General features: G+C 45.1%; 1 protein-coding gene and 5 non-coding genes across 7 annotated transcripts in view; 3 read left to right on the top strand and 3 right to left on the bottom strand.

The window, feature by feature from the left end:
- Positions 1 to 10373, top strand: part of DNAJC5B (DnaJ heat shock protein family (Hsp40) member C5 beta) — a 31658-nt gene extending 21285 nt beyond the window's left edge. For both annotated transcript variants that reach the window (XM_074897698.1, XM_074897699.1), the window contains exons 4-5: positions 3552 to 3726; positions 9312 to 10373. In XM_074897698.1, coding sequence (XP_074753799.1) covers positions 3552 to 3726; positions 9312 to 9406 — 270 coding nt within the window. In that variant the 3' untranslated portion in view covers positions 9407 to 10373. The remainder of the gene's footprint in view (positions 1 to 3551; positions 3727 to 9311) is intronic.
- Positions 10374 to 14413: 4040 nt separating this feature from the next.
- TRNAY-GUA (transfer RNA tyrosine (anticodon GUA)) lies at positions 14414 to 14504 on the bottom strand. Its single transcript is given in 2 exon segments — positions 14414 to 14449; positions 14468 to 14504. It is a non-coding gene; the product is annotated as a tRNA-Tyr (tRNA).
- Positions 14505 to 14684: 180 nt separating this feature from the next.
- Positions 14685 to 14757, top strand: TRNAR-ACG (transfer RNA arginine (anticodon ACG)). Its single transcript has one exon. It is a non-coding gene; the product is annotated as a tRNA-Arg (tRNA).
- A 1102-nt stretch (positions 14758 to 15859) lies between these two features.
- On the bottom strand, positions 15860 to 15932 carry TRNAR-ACG (transfer RNA arginine (anticodon ACG)). Its single transcript has one exon. It is a non-coding gene; the product is annotated as a tRNA-Arg (tRNA).
- Positions 15933 to 16085: 153 nt separating this feature from the next.
- TRNAY-GUA (transfer RNA tyrosine (anticodon GUA)) lies at positions 16086 to 16175 on the top strand. The gene is given in 2 exon segments: positions 16086 to 16122; positions 16140 to 16175. It is a non-coding gene; the product is annotated as a tRNA-Tyr (tRNA).
- A 3129-nt stretch (positions 16176 to 19304) lies between these two features.
- Positions 19305 to 19377, bottom strand: TRNAR-ACG (transfer RNA arginine (anticodon ACG)). The gene has a single exon. It is a non-coding gene; the product is annotated as a tRNA-Arg (tRNA).
- Between the last annotated feature and the right edge of the window lie 3640 nt (positions 19378 to 23017).

The following is a 23017-nucleotide window of genomic DNA, read 5'->3' as shown; positions in this document are numbered from 1 at the left end:
CGTAAGTAAGCAATAATAATACATAACAGTCTGTGATTATGGTGTCATATATGTGCCCTGGTGAGCGGGTGAGAGAAAGGAAGTGGAAGTAAAAGGTGAGAAGGGTAGAGTGGAGGAAAAGAGTAGGAAAGGAAGAGAATGGTATGTCAGAAACTAGTGTATTGCTCAAGGAAAAACTCATCACGGGCTATTCTAATCATAAAGGAGTTGTGTTCATGGACTATCTTATGTCACTGTCATCCTCTGATGTTTGCCTATGTCAAATCTGAGTGTTTCTGCAAATACTGGTATGTTACAGAAATGTAACAAACCAACAGAACTGCAAATGTGCAAAATCCATCATGTCCCCACTTATTTCCAGCAGCAAAAGCACAGAAAAGCAAGGACTCTGCTGGAAAATGATCTGTACTGTGTGAAGCAAGCACGCTGTGATAGCTTTGATCTGAGAACAGTGGAACATGGATTCCTGTGTTCAGCACAGATCAGGCCAGTGCTTCACTGCCTCACAGTCCCCTTTCAAACTGGGAAGTTACTTGGGCACTTCATGGGTCTGAGATGCTATAATTTGTCTGCTGAATCAGGGTGAGACAGAAGCTGCTCAAAGAAAGAACAGTGAATGAAAGTCATGAATGAAATACTGGTGTTTAAATTACACTTGCAAAGATGCAGTTGCACCCTCAGAAGCAGGCTGGAGGCTGCCTGTTTGCAGCTGCTGTAGCTGACTCCTGTTGCAGGCTGGATGCCCCACCACAGCTGCTGTCTTCTCCTGCTGGATCATTCCCTCTTTTCTCTGCTTTCCACCCTCTCCTTCAGCCTCTTTGTCCCAGTTCAGGTGCCAAGAAGCATTGCCTTAGAGCTGAGAGCAGCAGTGTAACAGTCTTGGTAAACAAGGTTTACTTCACTGCTGCTTTTTTAGCTTTTATTTCCTCTTCTGCTTACTGATCTTTAATGGAGATTTTATTAAGTATGAAATCCTCTGTGGTTAGAAAGTCAGGAACAGACATAAGCACTGTGACTTTGACTCATAAGGAGAGCAGTGGAGAGTAGTACAGAGAGAAGCTATTAAGTCCCTAACAGCTAAAGAAGGCATGTGTAGATTGTTTCAAGAGAGCTGTATCCCAGAGGTGAGATGCGATACGCTGAATATCCCAGCAAAAGTAATCACTTCTTCCTCGTTTTTAAGAATTCTGTACAAAAAAAATCCAAAATATGCATATAGACTCATTTGAGGATTGTCATAGCTGGTCTCTCTATCTCTCCCCCAACCCAAAATATTGCCACCTCCAAAGCATAAACGGGTCACCAAGTGTATTTTTGCAAGCTGAGCTCACTATTCCTTAATTCTTCCTAACTCATGCACAAATGCTGGGTCAGTTTCAGATTTTTGTATTGGCCATCATACTAGTATTTGAGTCTGAGGCAACATCTGCAGATGACCCTAATTTCCTCCATGCTAGTAGAAGACAGAAGTAGGGATGACAGTAGGGACAGTAGGGATGACAGCTTTTGCCTGTTTTCTTTCTCTTCAACTACAAACATTCCTGGTAAATTTTCTTCCCAGGCACACTCATACGCAGAAAATCTGGCAATTGTGAGAAGGTGTATCATTAGAAGTAAAGAAACTCAAATGAAAGGAGAAATGCAAAGCGAAAATTACTTTTTTTCAGAGTGCCAGACTTCTTGTTAAGGCATATTAAACTGGGAACATACTGACATGGGTAATGGGAATTTTAACTGCTTCTCCACTGGCAGGCATAGGGGTTGTTCGTTTAACTGTTTGAGCAAAATGCAATTCTCCCTCTACCATGAAGACAGTTTACTGATCACATCAATAAACTGATTCTTGATTTATCAACTATGATAATATAAGCACAAGAAATCTTGAAACGTTTAAGGTATCATGAATAAATTAAAGTATTTTTTCCCTCTATACACTTTTATTCTGTCTTTTTTCATTCTATCCATTGTGGTGATTCGTTCTCCATTATGGCAGTCAGATAACTTATTTTAGGGGCTACAGCATTTAGAACAGTTTTGGGTGTCCATTGGAAAGAAAACATTTCAAAACAAAAAGCCAGAGTCCTTCTTTTAATTTAAAACCTCCTTGCTCACTCTTGACACATGCCTATATTAATTACTGCCATTACTTTGAATACCTTCAAAGATGCTCCAGTCAACCCCCACTAACACTGCCTGAGACATACATACATAACTGAGTGTTATTTGCATACCTTCATTGTCAAAGTTTGACAATATCTTGACATTTGTGCTTGCTTTCTTCCTCAGTGGCATGTTTCCTTATGAATATAATGAATAGTTAGTAAAAGGCAGACTGTACAACTGTAGTGCTAAAGCCTGGCTATACCTCCAACCTATATATGTACCTGTTGTCCACAAAGCTGTGCTGGCTTTACATACTCATTCCACGTATCAGCTTTGATTCACTTTTCAGGAATATTACTGGCTTTCCTTTGCTCTTACACTGCTATGTCCATGAAGAGACGTGGAGGTTTCTCCTTTGCCACAAACATCTCGGTGCAGGCCTGGATCCACCCCGGGTCAGGAGTCAGGCTGCCATCATGCCCCTGTGGAGCATGGGGTGGCAATGCCAGCCTAGGGACTCCCTTCTTGCAACCCCCCCATGCCATTGCTGTGACACAGCATGTAGCTCCCAGTGCGAGCAGCTGTGGATCTGTGCTGTGAACCCAGGCAATGACCTAGTCTGGAGGAAGAAAACCTCTGTAAATGAAAGTTTTCTGGATGTTGAATCTGGCTGGGATCTCTGATCTCAGCCCCAAGCAATTGTGCTGGCTCTGCTGAAGCCTCTATCATCTGTGCCACAGGGACAGGAGTGAGCAGAAGACAATGCAGGTGGGAACTTCTTGCCACCTGAGTCCCCAGCTCAAGAAACCACAGCCAGAGTCTAATTTAGGAGTTGTCACCTGTGTGCTCCTCAACAGGCTAATGGGGAGAGACACCCCCAACAGGCAATTCAAATCCTCCCAGGGCTGAATCACCCACTGGAAGGGCTTTTAACTTCCCATTGACTATGTGGGGAGCCCACAGGGGCTACAGTCCTAATTTGGATGCTTGAAGTTATGTGGGTCTTTGCTTCTTCTTCTTTTGGCTTTGTTATTGACAAGAACCTGCCAGTAAATAAGTGTTTGTGAAAACGATTTCGGGCAAATGAGTCATTTTTAAGATGGAAATGAGTCATTTTAAGGTGGGTAGGGTTTTGCATACCGCCTGGAAATTTTTTCTGAGGGCCATCAGCTGAAGACAGACTTTCAAAAGTTGAGCATGTGGGGGTCTGCTGGTTGGTGTCTTCTTTGTGGACGTGGTCCTGAGTGGCAAGTAGGAGCTCGTGGGTGAGGAGGACTTTGGAAGATTTGGCTCTTGTTCAGGCACTTGGCCAGCGGCTGCACTCTTCTGAGTGCCAAGAACTTGGGAACCAGACTTCCTCTGGCGATCTGCCTTCAGCTGTAAGAAGCTAGCTGAGTTTGAGGAAGGTCATTGCTCACAGGGTTTTCCTCCCACTGTGTTTAACCCAGGGCCTGTTTGCAGTCTGTGGCCTGCTGACAGGCTGCTACCTCTGCTGCTGCTTCTGCTGCTGCTTCAACTGCTGCTGTGGAAAGTGTAAACCCAAAGCACCCGAAGGAGAAGAGCAGGAGTTTTGTGTGTCTCCGGAAGATTTGGAAGAGCAAATTAAGAACGACATGGAAAGAGGTGTGTATTATAGGAGCTTACTGTGTGGCAAAGCTGTTCAAAGCAATCTTTAAAGCCTATAGGCCAGATGTTCTCCTCATGATGCTGTTGCTGCTTCCAAACAGCAGTGGAGACATGCCAATTCACTCTAGCTAACACAATGACCTGATGAATTTCGCAAGTTGTGTGTTAATGAAAAACTAAACTTACAGCACTAACAATTAAATATCTCCTGTATCTCTTATCACTTAAACATTAGAAGTCTCAGGGCATTTCTAAAAGACGATGTTCACCCTTTAGCCCCCATGCCCACATCACTTCATATACTAGATCCTGTACTTACACATTAGGCCCTGCCCGGACTGGTGCTTGCCACATCTGATCTACCAGAATAAGCTGTCATTTGGGTTTTATTCACGTAAAATTGATCGCTGACTGTGATCTGTATGGGACTTGAATGGGACTAACTGTACCCATTCCAGAAACGGCTTCAAGAAAGGATGCAAAGTTTCCAACAGTCAGATTGTGCAGTAACCTAAGAGAGTTTGCATGGGAGCTGCTACGGTCCTGCCCCTCTCCCGTCCAGTGCCTGAGCTGCTTGCTGTCTTCTACACTAGCAGTACCAATTGTGCTGCCTTACCAGGAGACACACCTTGGATACAATCCAGGTGAAAACTAATCCTCTCAGAAATGTGTATAGTTCCATGCCCGTTTAACTCCCTGCTGTGCTTCATGGTGGGGCAGGCTGAGTGCTAATGATGACTCCAAGAAGGGAGCAAGAGTGCCCAGCTGGGAACACAGGCTGGGGGCAGTGGGACTCTCTTTGCAGCAAGTCACCCTCTTTTCTCGGCCTAGCCCCATCCCCCTGGCTGCACGCTCAGGTTTTGGCTATACCAAAGGATGATGGTGGTGATTTCCTAATCTGGCACCAGCATGGTTTACATATTTTGAATGAAGAGCCCTGTCCTAATCTACTGAAGTAGGGCAGAGTTTTGCCTTCATATTCAGGGGAAGCAGAAACTTCTCAGACTTGTTCAATTTGGACACTTGTAGGACAGGCTGAGAGAGGCAATGATCCTTGCTCCAGCAATAAGAGGCCAAGGTATCAGGGTAAGACCTAGGCCACTTTTCAGTTGCAAATTTACATAAACTATGTTTAGGATTACGCTTTTTTTTATGAGGAAGGACCTAAGCAGTCAGCTCACTCTTTTTCTCTTCCATTGTTATGGAAGGTCTTACGCTGTTATATTCTTACGTTTATTATGCTAAAATTAGCACTGCCAGATTGCAAATGTCATGTTCCCTTTGCAGGAAGAATTTTTTTCCCCTCAACTTTTCACACAAATTTACCCTGCCATAAATATGTAACAAAACAGTTGTAGTAGTTGAAACAAATGCTATTTATATAACTGATATGCCAACGTGTGGTGGTGTTTTTAAATTGGTTTTGCCTAGAGGCGTATCAAGGTAAATACAGTCAGCTTAAAAATTGATCATACTTAATCAGTCTCTGCAAAGGCAAAAAAACCTGTTAGTCAAAACTTTATAACCACAATGCAGTATTTGAAGTAAATGTAATATACTCTATGACATTAGGCACCTGAGAAGTGCCAATCTAAAATGGGTCTTGATATTTATGGGTCTATGACACCAAAGCCAAGTTTGAAATGTGAAGATAGAACTTTGAAGGATGAGAATTTTTTAATTCTGCCTTTTTTGTAATTTGGCAGGTATTTTGTTCTCTCTCAAAATCCAGCACAAAATTCCCCAGTGGCAGAAAAAAAGAAAAATTCCCTCTTTCCAGCACAGGTGGTATTTATTGAAATTCAGTAATTTTAGGCTGCTTTCCCAACCCTTTACTCCCACCAAGTCTCACTGAGATATCAATTTTTAAAAATAATTTTTAAACTTTAGCAAAGTATCAGTCTGAAAAATTAACAGAATGTGGAATTACGTGTTTTAAGTATTTTGAAGACAATATTAAATATCTAAGTTGTGCCTGAACAAAACTAGATATTTGTCCCTTTCCTACACTTCAGTCTTCCTACATTCTCCTACCAGTCAAAACCAGTTTGTCTCAGTAGAGTAGAATTCTCCATATTTTAAAATTAGATTGAAAGAGAGCAACATATCAGGAATAGAAGTAAAAACTTAATGACAGAGGATAATGTGAGCATCTTTTCTGCAGCTGAAAGGAAAACAGGCACTGCATTTAGAAAACTGAATGATAACGAGCTCAAACTGCACTTCCTCCCCCCTGACCCCCACCCCCAAATTTTAGGAATGCTGGCCAAAAAGATGCAGCTGACTTAGAATGGCAAAGATTGGGCTTTTCCACCAGACATTTTCAAATGTTGGGACATAGAAACCAATACTCATGCCTTCCTTTAGGTAAATAATAGATATGCTCCTGTAGGTAATTCAGAAACAAACTGTAATCACTCCCGAAGCAGATTTCATTTTGGAAGAGGAAATCCTATTAGGATCAAAATTCTTTGCATGCCCTCTGCCCACAAACTGAGCATTCTAGCTGTTAATTAATTTCTTTGCTTCCTGCTGTCCCCAGTATCTATATTATTGCTAGCCAGAACTTTTTTGCTAGGGTCAAAATGTAGATTGTCAAGCTAAGATTCATACTTTAATTTATCCAAATATTTTTTAGTCAGTCATTGCTTTTCTGAGGAATGCAACATTGATAAAACATCACCATTCCTGCTAAAATGCTAAAAACCTCTGAGAGTGAGTCTTTAGCAGTTGTGTTGCACTAACTGGGAACTGCTTGGAGCTAGCCATACTGTGCAAAAGAGGCAATATGCATGTTGTGGGAGCTGAGATTTAGACTTCATCTTTTGGACTGGCACAAAAGTAATCATTTTCAGTCACTCACATTTCTCCTTAACAAAATTAAGGTGTTACACAGTTGATTTTCAATCCTCAAATTAACATACCATAAAACATAATTGTTAGTGAAGAAAAGATTTGTGAGGCCAAAAATTCAGTGATCCATTCCCTAAAATGTAAAAGCACTGAAATCACTGTCAAGGGCTTCGGTTCTGTTGAATTGACATATTCCTCTAGAAGAAAGTTTTCTTCAAATATATTTGAGTAGTTCTAGTGCTCAGTTAGATTAATATCTCCCATGAGAGATCCATTTTACAGCATGTACTTCCATGGGTAGCATGACCATCAGAACTAAAGGAACTTAGGGACTTGAAAGCCCTCACCTGAACTTAGGTTAAAGTGATTTCTTCTCATGACTATTCATTTGTACCACAGAGGACTGTGGCCTAATGTACAATGGAAGATGAAGAAAATAAATCTTATGCTTGGATTATTACATTTTAAACATGACATTTTTTAGGATTTCAGATCAAACATGACATTAAAAAAGTTTAAAGTAGGGTAATCTGTGGTTTCATGCCATGATGTTACTGGTGACCTGTGAAAATACACTGGCAGAGGGAGGTATCACTCACTCATATGCAGCGTGGACGCGTGCAACGGTTCATCGCTTTCACTCACACACATGGGGCAGATTGCCAGATTTCACTTCCAGTGAAGTCAATGGCAAACCTTTTGTTGACTTTTGTGGTCCCAGAGGAGATGCCTTTGAATTTGGATTGCCTTGGTACTTCAGGCTGTAATGATGCACTCAAGCAGTTTGGCAGGTTTGTTCTCTTCTGCTTGTTATCACTGTAAGAACAAAGCAAGACATTTCTAGACCAACTTTCATTTTACAGAAAATGAAATCTGGGAGAGAAAAAAATAAAAAGAAAAAAAGAACCTGAAAAAAAAAAATACTTTCCCAACTCAGAAGCAATAAGTTTTTAGCACTTCATTGTCTCCTCCGCACTCCATATGATACCAATGTAGGCGAACAGTGAGCAAGAGCTATCTATAGAAAGCAGTTTAAACTGTGAATTCTGCCGCACCTCAATTCTGCAGCTTTCCATTAGCAGACTATATTTGTACAGTTTATTATACCATGGGTCCCTGTTCTGATAAAAAAAAGTCATAAATCTTAGAAGAATGAGGGCAGCAAAATGCTTGGTGGAGGTGTCAGGTCAGAAGTGTCTGCAGATCAGCTGGAAAAAATGTGGCAGATTTGCAGTGGGTCCTACTCTCTTGTTGCACACCTGGGTATCACTGCGAAATGAACTGCCAGTCTCTGCCCTCCATCAATGATCTTCCAGAAAATGAACAACTTGGAGGTAGCAGAGGGTGGGAGGGAGTGCTGCTCAGAAATCTAGAAAATACACAGCAACTTAAAAACTGATTTAAACTGCCAAACTAATCTGAGCCTGAGCTGAGCTCTAGCATTAATTACTCATATACTTTTAGAAGTTATGAAACATGTCTGCTTTGACCTTGTGTCTAAATAGGGAATTGCCCATACAGAGAAGCTGCTTGGCATTTAATCATTCTTGCCTTTCACCTTGACAGAGTCAAAGTTGTTCTACCCCCACTGAAGGGAAGCCGTATGGCATGCAATTAGATTCTTGCTCTGGGTTAAGTTACTCCTGTACATTACATCTTATGCCCATGATTCATCCCATCAACTGTCATGTAAACAGGAGGAAATGTCAGATGAGGTTTTTTCTGAACATTTGGTCATTTGGCAAAAAAAGTCATCATTTGTATTCAATTACTGTGAAGGCTGTGTTATTATCAAGATACAGGTAGTCCAAAATTTTTTATATGAAAATACTTCACTGAGATGGCTGAACCTTTAAAAGTCAGTCTTTGAGTTTTGAGTCCCCTCCGCCCCCTCAAAAGATGGTGGGTTGGAAAGAGGCCCAGAAGAAGGGCAGCCAAACACTGTTCATTATCAGAGGGAACACAACCGCCATTGGGAAACTCTGTAAGAACTTCACTTTCCTCCACTCTACAACAAATGCATTTTTTACGGATATATTGTGAAAACAAACACATACTGCATGGAATGAGAAAGTACAAAGCAGTAAGGATTTATACAGTGATGATATGAGGTTTTGGCAGTTCCAAACTCATTAAAACAGTAATTCTCAAAATTCTATTGTATACATATTACATAAGACTTCAAAGTACAATTTAACATTTTTATTTAACTAGCTGGCTTTCAGAACGTATGTGATTTCTTCCCTCTCAAGTATATTACTGCTCATGCATTTTTTTCCTTTTAACTCTCTTCTTTCTTTACTGTTAACTTTTCCTTCTTCAAGACTCATTTCTGGCCCATTCTCGCAAATGCTGTCAAGGTTAGTGCTTGCTGAGTCACAACAGTGCTCATTATGTTCAGACATTTGCAGGAACAAGCACTTGCAATTGGAACGGGCAGGAACCCTTATCCTGCAATCTCTGCAAAACAACAGGTACAGCTAATGTCCTGTTTAATAGCAACAGCAATAGTCACCCAGAAATCTGCCATTACACATGGACAAGGCATAAGAGCATTTGTAGACTCAGAGTGGGCATTGCAGCCTCTTCAGTACGCACAGCTGTCTGTGAAGCCAAGGTTAAGCCATAGCCAGAACAGCAGATGAAATGTTGCGGTGCTAACAAGAAATCTGACTTGGGTAGGAAGTGAAGGATTCTTAAAGTACTTTTTGTCCTCCTCCCCAATTTAGATGGAGAAACACCTATCGTGCTTCAGCCGACTAATGCAACCGAGAAGACGCAGCTAATAGGGGACAGCCATCGGAGCTATCGCACAGATTCCTAGAATGGGCAAACACGACCTGTTGGTGCTTCCCACCAAGTGTCACAGCAAGAAGAAACAAGTGATAAGCTCTGCAGCCTGTATTTGTAGTTGTCTTTAATCTAACCAAGAGTAACCTGAGAGTAATTTCATATCAAGGCGGAATCTCCCTCTAGGCCACTTCCAATAGGTTGATATCTGCACTCTGCAAGGAGATACCTATGGCCAGTACAGAGCTCTGTGGACCAGCATGCTGTTCTCTCATGGCCTCAAGCTGCCAGGCTCAGTGTGGTATTCCCCTTTAATATTACTCCCTTTGGTATAGTTGCTGTCCTCCCTGCCCTCACCTGTGGTTTCACCTCTCAGACACAGTCCTGAAGCCCTTTCCGGACACACTGGCTCCGTCTCTCCCTGCCCTGGGATGTGAAATGCTCTTTAGCGGACCTCAGAGGGAAAGTTAGTGGCAAGGCAGATGGGGATGTCCTTCCCAGAAAGGAAACGCTCTTTGGAAAGCAGCTAGCGGCTTGCTGGGACACAGCCCCAGCAATTATAAACCTGGGATCGTTCTGCTGGGGGTTACAACACAGGTCACTCCAAATCCAGGAGCTTCATCCAGCACCTGGAGCAAATTTAAGCTCTGTGTCATCCCCTGCACAAGTTGCAAACCCAGGAGATGGTGAGCAAACGCCCCATGAAGGAGGAGACAGGCCCTGAGCTGCCCCAGAGCCTCTCTTCTCTCCCCATAGCCAGTGACAGCCTGGTGGCAAAACTCCCCTGATCCTGCCTGGACGTGCTGGGCGTCCCCAGCTTCTCCAGCTGCAGCTGCAATGCGCTGGAAATTGGTCCCCAGCCAACAGCTTTCTGCCAGCTTGCTTATTCCACCGTGCCCCTGGCTGCCTGCCCCGCTGCCCGCTGGCACTGGGCTGGGGGCCATTGTGCCAGCACTGACTCCAGGGCTGTGGCAGCAGCAAGGACTTGGCAGGGCAGGCAAGCAGCAGAGGAGTGATCATCCTCCTCACAGCCCAGATCATAGGAGAGAGCCTGGGTCCTCCCCTCTGTCCCAGGCACAGGGCCTTTAAGAGCACATGGCATCATGGTAAGTAAAGATGTGGGATGAGCTGTAGGTTCAGGTGTGCTGCTGCACAAATCAGTGGAGGTATGTGTGGCTACGGCTAAAGCAAGCATGAAGAAATTAGGCCCCTAATTTGTAACAGCTAAATAAATACCTCTGAGATCTTAAACTTAGCACTTCCTTGGTTTGACGTAGTAGTTTAAGCCTCAGACAGCTGAATTTTTCCTTATTGATCATGTTACAATGATCATTGTCTGTTCTGTGCATTTGCTATTTTTGCTCCTCTAATCACAGTGCTGTGGTCCAAAGGGGGATGTAACGTTCCACTAAATTATAGAGACCGGTGAATATATAGCTAGTCAAAAGTGTTATTCCCTTCCTTAAAATTGGATCCTGTGGTTATGAAACATTATTATCTTCCTTCTAGTCTCACCTTTCACATCAGATGTCATTCAGTGGCAGCTAAATATATGGGAAAATAATGTGTTTCATAGCACCAGCTGTAACTCCAAAGTCAAGAAATACTACTCTCAATATTTCTTTAAAGTTCCCGTAACACATGGACATTTTAAAAGCCATTAATTCCAGTTCAGGTTATATATCTGTTCTCCAGGTGCAGGCACTGGGACCAGTGAATGCTCACATTGCCCTCAGTAATAGCCCTATTTCTCTGCTTCAGAGAAGGGGGGAAGTTCTGGCACGGCTGGGGCTGTGCACAGGCACTCACTCCCCTCCTACCCGTGGGCTCCTCTTTGTCCTCAGTTGTGTGTTGCAAATAACTTTGGAGGCCACTCGTATGTACATAAATCCAGATGGCCATCCTGCCTGCCCAGCAGTGCTGGGGGAATGAGCCCATCCATCCTAGTGGTTCCAGGGAAGGAGGGTTGATGATACCATCCTGCCACTGAGGAGACCTGACCCCAGAAAACATGTTCCCAGTGGTAACTGAGTGCTGCATGTCTTCCCACCAGGTGGCCGGATCAGATGGCGTGTGCATCAGGGTACTAGTGCTGCGAGATGGGCAGAGCAGGTGTCGGGGGGACACCAGCACCCACTCGCCCCAGTGCACATGCATCTTTTGGCTTTCTTCACTATTCCCCTCGGCATGGTGTTTGCTCTGGTGTAAGATCTTACTGATGAACGAAGGAGTAGGGAGAATTTAGTATGTAATGAATCTGCAGACGAAATGATTGCCTAAGTTTTACTGGGAGAGAAATTCACCATGAAAGTGTGCAAACGTTATGTAGTGACACTTTCCAGCAGAGAGCTGGAAAAGGCTTTGGAAGAAGAGTCTAGTGTAAAGCTACACATTAGACATGGAATTCTTTCCCATGTGAAAGCCCTCCTCCTGCTCCCCATGGAAGTCACTGTGAATTGCACCTTTGATTTCAACAACAGCTACAGAGCAGGCCTAAAGCCAGGGAGGGAAAGCTAAATCCCAGATTAGCAAAAGCAGTTGGGTATTTTTTTCACATCCAACACCTTTGATGTCTCTCAGGACCCCACTCTATGGGCCAGAGCCAAAGTTTACTGAAATCAAGGAAATGATCTCCATGGGCTTGAGATGTGTACTGCAAGTCAGGTGGTTCTTATTTGCTCTTTCTAAATGAGAGATTTTTCTTGGGAAGGATTGATGACTCAGTCTCACAGTGTGATGCAAAGTTGGACAAATTCCTGAATGTTTGCAAAGCCCTTTTACAGACATGGGGGTCTGTACAGAAGAGCCACAAGGTATTGTCTTAGCCAAAAACCTCAGAACAAATTCATGACCAAGCCTCTGAGTGGGTTCTCCAGGACTTGCAGCTTAAAAATCTGAGTATCTGAACCCATGGTTTAATTCCAAAGAGGAAACTTAGTTTTCAGAGTACCAGGGCATTTGTTTTTCTCACTGCTGTCAGGATCAGCTAGTCTGAGGACACATGGAGAAAGAATAAATAAGGATTTGAGGATTTAGCTCTTCGATGTGATGTTACTCATTTGTTTGATTTTCAGAAAAGTTTCTAATGTGAACATAACTATGCTTACAGGATCTGTTTCTGTGTAAAGTTCAGTTGCACACCCATTAATCTTTTCAAAATGTACAGATCTCCAAATTTTTGTTCTGTTTTGCTGCATTTATTTATATGTAAAGTACTACACATTCAAATCTACATTTGCTTTCAACCACTCCAACTAATAAAGATTGTATGTATGAATTGTAGCACTCCCTTTACTTTTCCACACTAGGAACAACTTAATTCCGGTAACAGCTAGAGAAGCTGTTGAGATAGCTGTCCAAAATGATGGCTTTGCACCTGAACAAATGTCAAGTGACAACTCAGGTTTTCCCCAAAGAGGAACTAGGTCTTGGATTGCAGCAGATGCGCCTACCTATGCAAAGCAGCCAGAGCTATAGCTGCACCTTGAAAATCCCTTATATAATGCCAAATGCTTGTCTACATAAAAAAATATCAGCACTGTGATGAAGTGATATAACAGTAGTTTTACTAGCACCAGTTCCTGTATGGAATGATTTCCCCCAGCAAAGGGCATGCAGAGAGTGAAACCGTGATGGTGCTGAGGACAGTGGCAGACGTCCTGTGAACTTCTCTGGAGCCAGCATCTTACTTGGGGGTTTTGCATCTGTCCAATAGCTGGTGCAGAGTGCCAGATAATCTGGGCCAGCCACGAGGCAGGAATATTTCTCACTAGGATGGTATCCAGTCTCTGTGACCGCAGAAGCCCAAGCATTTGAAAAATGGATAAGGGGCAACAGTTTTGGCTGGATGTATTCTCAAAGAGGTGTCCTTGGGTATGTTTAGAGATTAACTCATACCCAGATTCACTCAAAATACCAGATGGAAGAGTATCATAGAAGATTTAAGCCTACAATCAATATAACCAGTTATTTAGGTAGCTTTTGCACTTTTCTCCCCACAACAAGTTTGTGCGATAAACCACTCTGCCTAATCAAAAAAAAATCAAACATAATTATATGTCATTTAGTTTTGTTACTTACCTTCCCTCAGAACAAATACCCAAGGTATGGGTATGATTTCAATTAAAAAGAATTACATTTCTGCCTCATGATTCTGCCTCTAATGATTAAAATCATTAAAGAAAAATGATGAGGCATGCAAAATGGAGCACAGTTAAAATTACTAATTTCTTTTTCTACGCTGTCGTTTTCTATAGGGAAGAAAATGTTCATTGGGCTGTTACAAAGCAGGGAGAAAAACCACAGATGACAGGAATCCCCTTCCTTCCCTCCACGTACTGAAGTCAGTTAAATCATGACATCTGGCATCTCCTTTCACTTTGAGAGAGATGAACAGGTGCAGAGTTTCATACAGGAGGACTCAGTCCTGTGTGCCAGTGTCACCTGTCCCAGGGTTGGGAAGTCAATAATAATGGGACAACTACATGGTAGCTGACACCTACAAGACAGTAGAGAAAAGGTGATAAAGACACAGTTTCCCACTAGGGGAGAGAGTTAACATGTGCTAAGTATCACCTGGCTGGATTGAAAATGTATTCCTAATGTGGCAGTACGTAGGTGTACAAATACTTCCTTCTTCTGGAAAAATAATGTCTAGACATTTGGGGAAGAGGAGAGAGGAGGTTCGGAAAAAAAGACCCTCAGAATTTCAACATCCTAATTAACTGCGATGAGATGAAGGGATCTGAACAAGTATCCTCCTGCACTAACATGCTTTGTGAGGGGTTGTGGTGAGTTGGAGCAAGAACAACATACATCTTGTTTTCCCTGAAAATTAACGAGGTGTTGGCAGTCATGCCACAGGCGCCTCAACCTCTGCTCCCGCATCAACATCTCCTCCTGAAAGGGACTCGGCACAGAACAGCTCGGTGTTCAATTCAGCTGGATTTCTTAGCGAAAAACAGCCGTGTCTGCAACCGATTAAAGAGAAGCTGTTTAAAAGCACTTTGCACGCGGGAAAGGCAAAAGAAAAATCAACGTCTCCTTCGAGCCGGAATCGAACCAGCGACCTAAGGATTCCCGCAGACCAGCGCCTCTACAGTCCTCCGCTCTACCAGCTGAGCTATCGAAGGGACCTGTCGCTCAGCCCTCCGCCACGCCTCAAGAACGCAGCACGGCTCACGTAGGCGCTGCGCGGCGCATGCGCAGGGCGCTCAGCCCCGGGCCTGACGGGCGCGGGGCGGGGCGGGGCGGGGCGGGGCCCTTCCGTGACGAGCTATACGGGGAAGTGAGCAAAGAGGTCTTTCCACGGGGGGCCAGTGGCGCAATGGATAACGCGTCTGACTACGGATCAGAAGATTGTAGGTTCGACTCCTGCCTGGCTCGCGTATGTTTTGGCGCTTCGCGGTGGCCTGGCCGCCCCGCGGTTTCGCTCGCTCGCTGGTGGAGGGGATAAAATCACGTTGGCTCAGCTTCTCTCCCTCCCCAGCGGGGCGTCCCGGGGTGAGCACGAAAAACAGAGCGCCAGAGGCCTTAGACTTACTTAGCCTTGGCGTTTTGCAAAAACCCTGTGGTACCTTTTAGGCACCTCCCACACCACCCAGAAGCGTGCCAGATGCGACTCCTGATCACCGTGAGAGGGGTGTGAGCAATATGGGTAAAAGGAGGGTCTTGAGGACTTTGCATGACACGTTTGGGTGCCCTTACCTCGTGCCACCTCCCTCCTGCCTTGCACAGCCTTACGTTGTGACCGCCACCAGCGCTGTCCACAGACGCAGCAAAGCAGAAGGTGGCAATTCCAAACGTTAGCAGCACTAGTGACCTACCCCGGTTATTTATTCGTAACAACATGAACCGCTTTTCGTAGTAAACTTGCACTGAATCCACAGACTGCAGCTTCCCTGAAGCTGTGGAGTATTCTCAAACCTAATCCTTGGGGATACCGTCTTCGCCCCTCCCAGGTGCAGGCTCTGCCTTTACACACTGCATAGCCTTTAAGTGCGTCAGAAATGGGTATTTGCAAAATCACACGCTTTTCTTTTAACTGCACGACAAGGATTCTCTTGCACTTCTCAAGACTAACAGATAATCACTATGAAAATAATAGTCTCCATCACAGCAGTGCTGCTTGCGGCCTTCAAAGACCTCATGGTTATTTTCCATGACGTCAGTCCTAAGACTAACTGTAGACTGTCAGGCCGATGATGAGCACACTGCTCCTCTCCTAGGGCCCGAAGGATTTTTCCCCATGTAATATAGGTGCGTTAATTGGGTTAGTTTGTTGCCACACTTCACGCATTTGATCAGATGCGTATTTAGACCGTTTGAAAAATTTGAGCCTGGGCGATGTTTCGCTTTGGGAGACACAATAATCCAGTGCTGTGCCGGGCGTATCAATGGCGTTAAATGATGAGTTTAGATGTAAAACTTAATTCCCCACCTCCACCGTCTAACAGCGACCGTGACGTCCAAAGCACTAAAAACCCTACGAGCCAGGCAGGAGTCGAACCTACAATCTTCTGATCCGTAGTCAGACGCGTTATCCATTGCGCCACTGGCCCCGTACGTAATAAACGGTCGGGCCGCCGCGTGCTCAGCGAAAGCCGCCCGCGCGACGGGGGTGGGGCGTGGGCGGGGCGTGAGGCGGATGTGGGCGGGGCGTGGAGTGGGCGGGGCAGCCCCTTGGGCGGCCGCTGGGCGGCGGGGGGCAGCTCCCTTCGATAGCTCAGCTGGTAGAGCGGAGGACTGTAGAGGCGCGGCCCGCGGGAATCCTTAGGTCGCTGGTTCGATTCCGGCTCGAAGGAGATGCTACCTTTTTCTTTTTTTACTGGAGAAATTTCATTTTTTCGGCTCGTTGGAGTTGGACGAGTCGCCGCTCCCGCCTTCGGGCAGGACGGGAGGGAAGAGGAGGGGCGGGAGCGGGACGCTCCCGCCCCTCCTCTTCCCTCCCGTCCTGCCCGAAGGCGGGAGCGGCGGCCAGTGCAGAGGCTCCTACAGTTGTTTCAAACACATGTAATATATAAGCAACTCATATCACTCCCTCTTTTTTTTTTTTTTTTTGAAAAAAAAGGAAAATGCTACGAAAAGGTGGCAGCCCTGCAATAAACACTGAAATCCGTGTTGCACCAACGCTGTTGGAGGTGCCTTGTTTTGCGTAATAATATCACCAGCATCATAAATATCATTAATAACATATAATTAATAATAGTAATATAATATCATACTACTATATATTTGGCATTATCCTATGTGAAGCAAAAAATTTATTTAGCTCAGTCTTGCCTAGTTTTATTAACTCTTCTTTTCCATGGTGATCCTTAGGGTGCTAGTTCAGCTCTGGACAGGCTCTTCTCATTTTGCACGTTGCTTTACACGGTGACAAATAATCCTTACTGATTTTTCTTTATATGATGCCGGATAATCCTTATGAATGAGGGCTCTGAGCATCTTGGGAGTGGATAAAAGTGCTCCACAGTCCCTTGACTTGAGGTGACGGACACGATGTTTGGTCCTGACCTTTGGTTGTACCATAAAGGCGTACATGGGATGATCTAGGAGAAGGCAGAGCAGTGGGAGAGGGCATACAGGTCCTTCATACAGAAGGGATTTAATGCAGAGAGACATGGGCTTGCTTAGGATGTTGTAAATAACAGGGCCAGCACTCATACTTTGCTTTTTCTTCTGTTCTCTGTCATACTGCCATCCCCTCTCCATTTTCCTCCACGTCCTCTTTTCCATTACAGGTGCTACGTGGTGTGCAAGGAAAACACACTTGGCAATGACGCCTGGCTTGGAGAGACTAAACGTGTCTGAGGGCGGCCAAGTCTGACTGCATAGCAGGGGAAGAATGGAAATTTTCTCCTTCAAAAGTAGCTGGAATGAGTCTTCTCTGTGTGAGAGTGTTTCTCTGTGGTAGATTTCAGATATGAGAGCAAGGAAGACCCACTATCTGTGGGAATAAAGTACAAGCAAGATTATCAGCGGGTAAACAGATCTGTGAAGCTCAGCAGGAGTCAGACCTGCAAGCTTCTGCTCTGTAGTTACATGCTTTGTGCTTTACGCCCCTGGCTCCAGCTATCTCTCTGTTAGTACACTTCTGTGTGTCGCACAGAGACACACACCCCAACAACCTTTTCTCCTTTCTCTTCCAGCATGGCGCAGTGCACCCCTCTTGGGAGCTGTCTCAGGAGAAATCCAGGCAGGAAAAGCCTGCCCAGCAGGGAATGGAGGCACCCTGGTAAACAGAAATTGAGGGAAAACATCCATTTCCTTAGGCATCCGTTATCTGTACATGTTTGCATTCACTGGCAGTCAAATCTGAATCCACAATCCAATAGCCCACCCCTGTGCCACTCCCCAGAGTAAAAGAAAAGCCAGAAAGAAAGAAAGAAAGAAAGTAACAGAAAGAAAGCCAGGAATGGAGGAAGAAAAACCCCCAAACAACTCAGAAAAGGTCAGCAGAAAATGTCTCAGGACTTACTATATGCTAAGCAACTATTTTGCCTCTTGGCCCTGTTACATTAATGTAACTGCTTGGCTCAGCTTCCCAATCTTCAAACACATGCTCATGTATCTAATGGTACTAAATGCTTTTTTACTACAGTAACTATTCAGTGCTTGGATGATAATGTAGCTTGATAAACACTCCATTTAAGAGCAAATTACTAGTGATCGGTCACCTACAAATGCTTAATTGTTTCTGTATCTGGTCTCCAGCAAGGGCCAACCATGTACATGTATCCTATTCAATCATTTGTCTCACTTAATAAAGAAAGATGACAGAGATTATAAAAACCCTGTTCATAAAACATTTCACTCTGATACACTGGGTCACCAGAGTGAGGTGGACAGGCAAACAAATGGATCAGGGTCTGTTAAATGGCCTCACAGGTATGGAAGGGGCACACCTGCTCCAACAAAAAGAAATTTGCAGCTCCTGCATTGTAAGAAAAGGTTTATTTGCATTTCAAGCAAAAGCTATCTCTTGTCCTGGAGAAAGGGGAAATAAAATACATCTCAGGGGAGTTATGAGTATGAGAATAAAAAATTTCAGACTACTTGGAGGATTTCAAAGGAGAGATGGTGAAAATGTTCCCACATGACAAGGTGCTGACTGATGGATGCAGTCTGAGAAACGTGTCATGTGCAAGGGCAAGAAGTTCTGCTGATCACGTAAGGTGGGAAACCATTCGAAATGAGAGAGCATCTTTCCTGATTTTGTTATACCTGAAACTTTATTATTTCTTGACTTAGATACTCTTGTCAGTGTATCTATTTTGAATATTGTAAACACATGCTTCTATTTGTACCTACCTGGCTTGAGTTATGTGGAATTTCAGGGTCACCAGATCTATCTAGTTATCACTCAGCTAACTGCAGCTCTCTCAGTGGACATCCTGGGCACTCAGGTATGACTTTTAGCTCCCCAGGACCTTCCCCAGATCAGCCAAACCTGTCCCATTTCAGCAGCAGGAGCTGGATGAGCAGGCATCCTCTGGGGTCAGCCAAACTGGGCCTGACAGTGGAAAACTAGAAGATGCTGGGAAAAGACTTGGGTACTGGAGGTTCCCAGAGGGGTTGGGAAAGGTCCATGTAATTAGCAAGATTAAAAAAAAAAAAACTTTGCAGATGCTGTTGACCCAGTTGTCCATGTAATTAGCAAGATTTTTTTAAAAATAAATCTCTTTGGAATGGCGTTGACCCAGCTGAAAGCTCCCAAGGATACTGAGCAGGATGTGTGGGTATCAACTCAATTAACCAAATCCTTAATAAGGAAATCCGCGCCTCCAGCTTTGCAACTGGGTTTTCTTCGGTTTTTTCTTCAAGCTTCCTACTTTTAGCTCGGTCCTATGTTCGCTGGGGTGGGAACCTTCAGGGAAAAAGCGGGCCGGGAAGGCAAGTAAAAGTAGGGAGGCGGGGGAAGAAAAACACTACGAGCCAGGCAGGAGTCGAACCTACAATCTTCTGATCCGTAGTCAGACGCGTTATCCATTGCGCCACTGGCCCCCGGCGGCAGCGAGGTGCGGCGCGGGCGGTGTTGAGGCGCGCCCGGTCCCACCGGGCCCAAGCTCCGCGCTGCTGGGCCGGAGCAAAGCCCTGCGCATCCTACCCCCAGGCGTTAGGCCCCCCAGCGCCGGTTCCATCCCTAATCTTGTCTGCGCTGTTGTTTTTGGAGAGGGAGAACTTAAAATTCCCCAGCCACGGGTGGAGGTTAGGCAGCGGACATCTCATTTTCCCGCTGGCATCCAGGTCCAAGCTCCCTATCAGATGTTGCTCCACCATGGTGAGGAGCTTTTCAGTTACGAGCTGGGAACAAGCCGCATCGAGTCACCTCCTGAAATATCTACGCTGACAGGAAAAAAAAAAAAAAAAAAAAAAAAGGAAAACTTCATAATATCATCCAATTCCCAAATGCTGGGAGTTGTGTCATGCCCCTTTGGTCCTAAATACTGTTCCCCCACACCACCAGCAGCCCCTGGGGCCAGCAGAGCCCATCGGCTCCCGTGGTGACTGCAGGAGGAATCCAGGCTGGTGGGAGGAGGAGGTGGGATCCACCTCAGTTTTCCGTGATGCTGCAGCAGAAGCGCCTCGTAGCCTTTACCCCACGCTTGCTCTTGTCTCCACAGAAGGACCCCAGAGCAGACAGACAGGGCCCGAAGGGCTGGGACAGGCTGTGTGGTGCAGCACAGAGCTGATCTGTTCAGAGGGATAAGGGCAGCTCCGAAGGTAGCAAGATAGCAACAGCACCTTGTCTTCAAGGTAACCCCCACTCCACTGTCACACAGATACCTCTCCCATTATGACATGCCTGACTCACACCTGCACGTTGGTTCCTGCCCCAACATCTGAGTTACTCTTAGTCTATACCCTGCATTCTCTTCCTGCAGCTCAGCCACCAGAGACAATGCTCTTTGGACTGTTGAGAAGGGCTTTGCCTTTGAACCCATACAAAGCACCGTGTTGGTGCTTCAGAAAGGAGACCAGTGTCCTGGGGACTGTGGTCTCGGTCACTTGGTATGCTCCGCAACGGCCACATCTCAGAACTTCTTTTCTAGTTGTTCCTTGTCAATTAGATGCAAAATGAGTTTTGCTTTTCCAGGGAGAGGCAGGGAACATCTCACAGCTTCATAACATTTTGGATTCAGCCTCAGGATTTCTTGGTGACACTCACTGCCTGCTTTTCTGAGCCCTTCACTGACCTTACAGCAGCCAAAAGTGTTGATCCATCACTGCATGTTGATCCATAACTGCATGTCAGGGAGATGCTGGGTTCTTGCTGATGTTAGCCTTTGCTTGCTGTTAGATTTTTGTCCTGACACTTGTCCATCCAGCCTTTCATAAAGAGGTCTGTACCGAAGACGGCCTGGCTACTGAAAACAAACTGCATATTTAGCCCCAGTTTCATTAGGCAAACAAACAAGAAAAGCCAGTTAGGGAGCTGTGGACATTAGGGAACATAGAAAGACATAAATGACTCTCCTTTCCATTCCTTAGGAGCAGGATGGAATTCACATAACCTGCTGCCAGGAAAAATGCCAGCAGCTGTTGGAGACAGACGTTAATCACCACAGCCCTATCTGAACATTGCTACCATTCCTCCCTCAGCAGCAGTGATTTTGCCAGACTACTGTGATAAGTGACGCCTTTTGGCTTGACTTGCTTGCGAGCACTCCTTCAAGTCATGGACCATCTTGCAGAGTGCTGAAGGTATTACATTTTGGATAGCAACAAGGATGTTGAGAGTGAAGTTTAAAAGGAGAATGAGCCGGTTTATCAGCTCCTTGCTCTAAAGTAAAGAGGTCCCACTTCTCCTTCCCTCTTTTCCACTGCACTCAGCTACACAACTTGCCTTATCCTTGTTCTGGCGGTCTATGGCCATTCCAGGCACCTGAGTCAACTTGATAACCTAGAAAGATGTGGGTAATTTTCTAACAGTCTGTGAGGTGAATTGGCTCAGCTGATGTAAATGAGGGGACAAGATCTTGCAGCCAGGGCCAGCATGAGGAAGGTAAGAGGTACAGGCTGCCTCATCTCATTGACCAGAGCAGCTCAGTCGCCTGCAGTTGCTTGTGGATCTGCAGTCTGAAGGAGGTGTGTTGTGCTGAGACAATGAAGCAGAAGACAGAGTAGGAGCAAGGTGTGAGAAGTGGAGCAGGTATCTCGTAGGTGAGAGGTAGAGCCACTGTCTGCCTCCACAGACACCTCACTTTCAATCTGTTATTTCCATCCTCTCGTCATTTTCCTTCCTGATCTATTGAATTTTTGCAGGTGCTAGTAAGGTGGGTGGTGAGGAGAGGCCAAATTCCTCCTGATTGCCTCAGGCTAGTGTAGAGGGGTAAGCACGAAGGGAAGCAGCTCCTTCATAAGCAGAGACTTGCAAATAGCTCGTCTTTTGCAGATGTGTTTTGGTTTTTTTCCCTGAATGAATTATGAAAAACCACAAAGTGAATGAAAGGGGATGAATATGTCCAAATGGCTGGTGGGCATATAACAACAGGAAGAATGTAATTGCAAACAGGAGTTCACAGATGTGGAGGTAGTATCTTTTTCTAGTTGGGCAGCTTGGACTTGCACTTGCTCCCCCAGTTGAAAGCCAGAGAGATGATCCACCACATATCTAGGCCAGGCAGGATAGAGAGCTCCCATGTATTTGCTCAGAGATCCCAGGGATCTTACCCCTGCTGCGATGACGGGACAAAGGATGATGTTAGGAAAGGGTAGTTTCTCAGATATCCATGCACTTCTAACAGAATTGCTCTAAGCAAACAAGGCCACTGAGTTTTGTCTAATGGAACACGTACTGCATGCAAGAACATCTACTCTGTGGTGCCCTGAAATTCAGAAAGCAAGTCCCAGCGAGATGGGCCCTGCTCAAACTCAGGAGAGGGCTGAAGCCAAGAATGATGCTTTGAGGCAAAACCCTGGTCAAGCAGGGAACCATCCTCATGCCTGGAGAAAGCTGGAGCCAGAACTGGGAAATCAGGCTAGTGGCCTGGGGAGAGAGTAAATACAGGTAAGAGCTGGAAATGAGAAGGGGTGATACATCTCTAGAAGACACTTCTCCCTTCCTAGCTATTATCTGTCCGGGGGGGCTGCGGCTGAAGGAAGGCACATTCAGTAATGCTTTGGGTATTACAGAGAACAAGCTGGCAACTCGGAGTGCTTGTAAGGTGCCCCAAGCTCTATGTGGAGATTTACCACATCCTTTGGCAAGGAAGGAGTCATTAGTATCCAATTACACTGAAATCATACTTAATTCAAGACAGGTTAAGACAAAAAGCAAATAAAAACATTTACTCACAGCTGCCAAGATAGATAAATGTATAAAAGAGGTAGGTGGAGAAATGAGAGAAAACCAGGCTTCAGTTACTGGCTTTGAAGATTAAATCAGTAAGGCCATTCCCTCATATCCAGGCATTTTGCTGCAGGCTCTTCTGACACGGTGAGGAGCAGAGAGCCTATCTTCTTCCACACCTTACACCTCAGTCTGTGCTGACCGAGAGTAGTTCCTCATGGGGAAACAAAGCACCTCTCATGTCTAAGTTTCTCCTAAAATCTTCTTCCCTTCCGGGGAGTTCCACCACTTTAGTATGGATCTCATGCTATTTCTTCCTTATCCAGGAGACACGCTGGCCTTTCCTCTTGG

The sequence above is a fragment of the Athene noctua genome, chromosome 2 (assembly GCF_965140245.1).
Source record: "Athene noctua chromosome 2, bAthNoc1.hap1.1, whole genome shotgun sequence".
Lineage (NCBI taxonomy): Eukaryota > Metazoa > Chordata > Aves > Strigiformes > Strigidae > Athene > Athene noctua.
The sequence above is the reverse complement of the archived record's forward strand: the minus strand, read 5'-3'. Positions and strand labels throughout refer to the sequence as shown.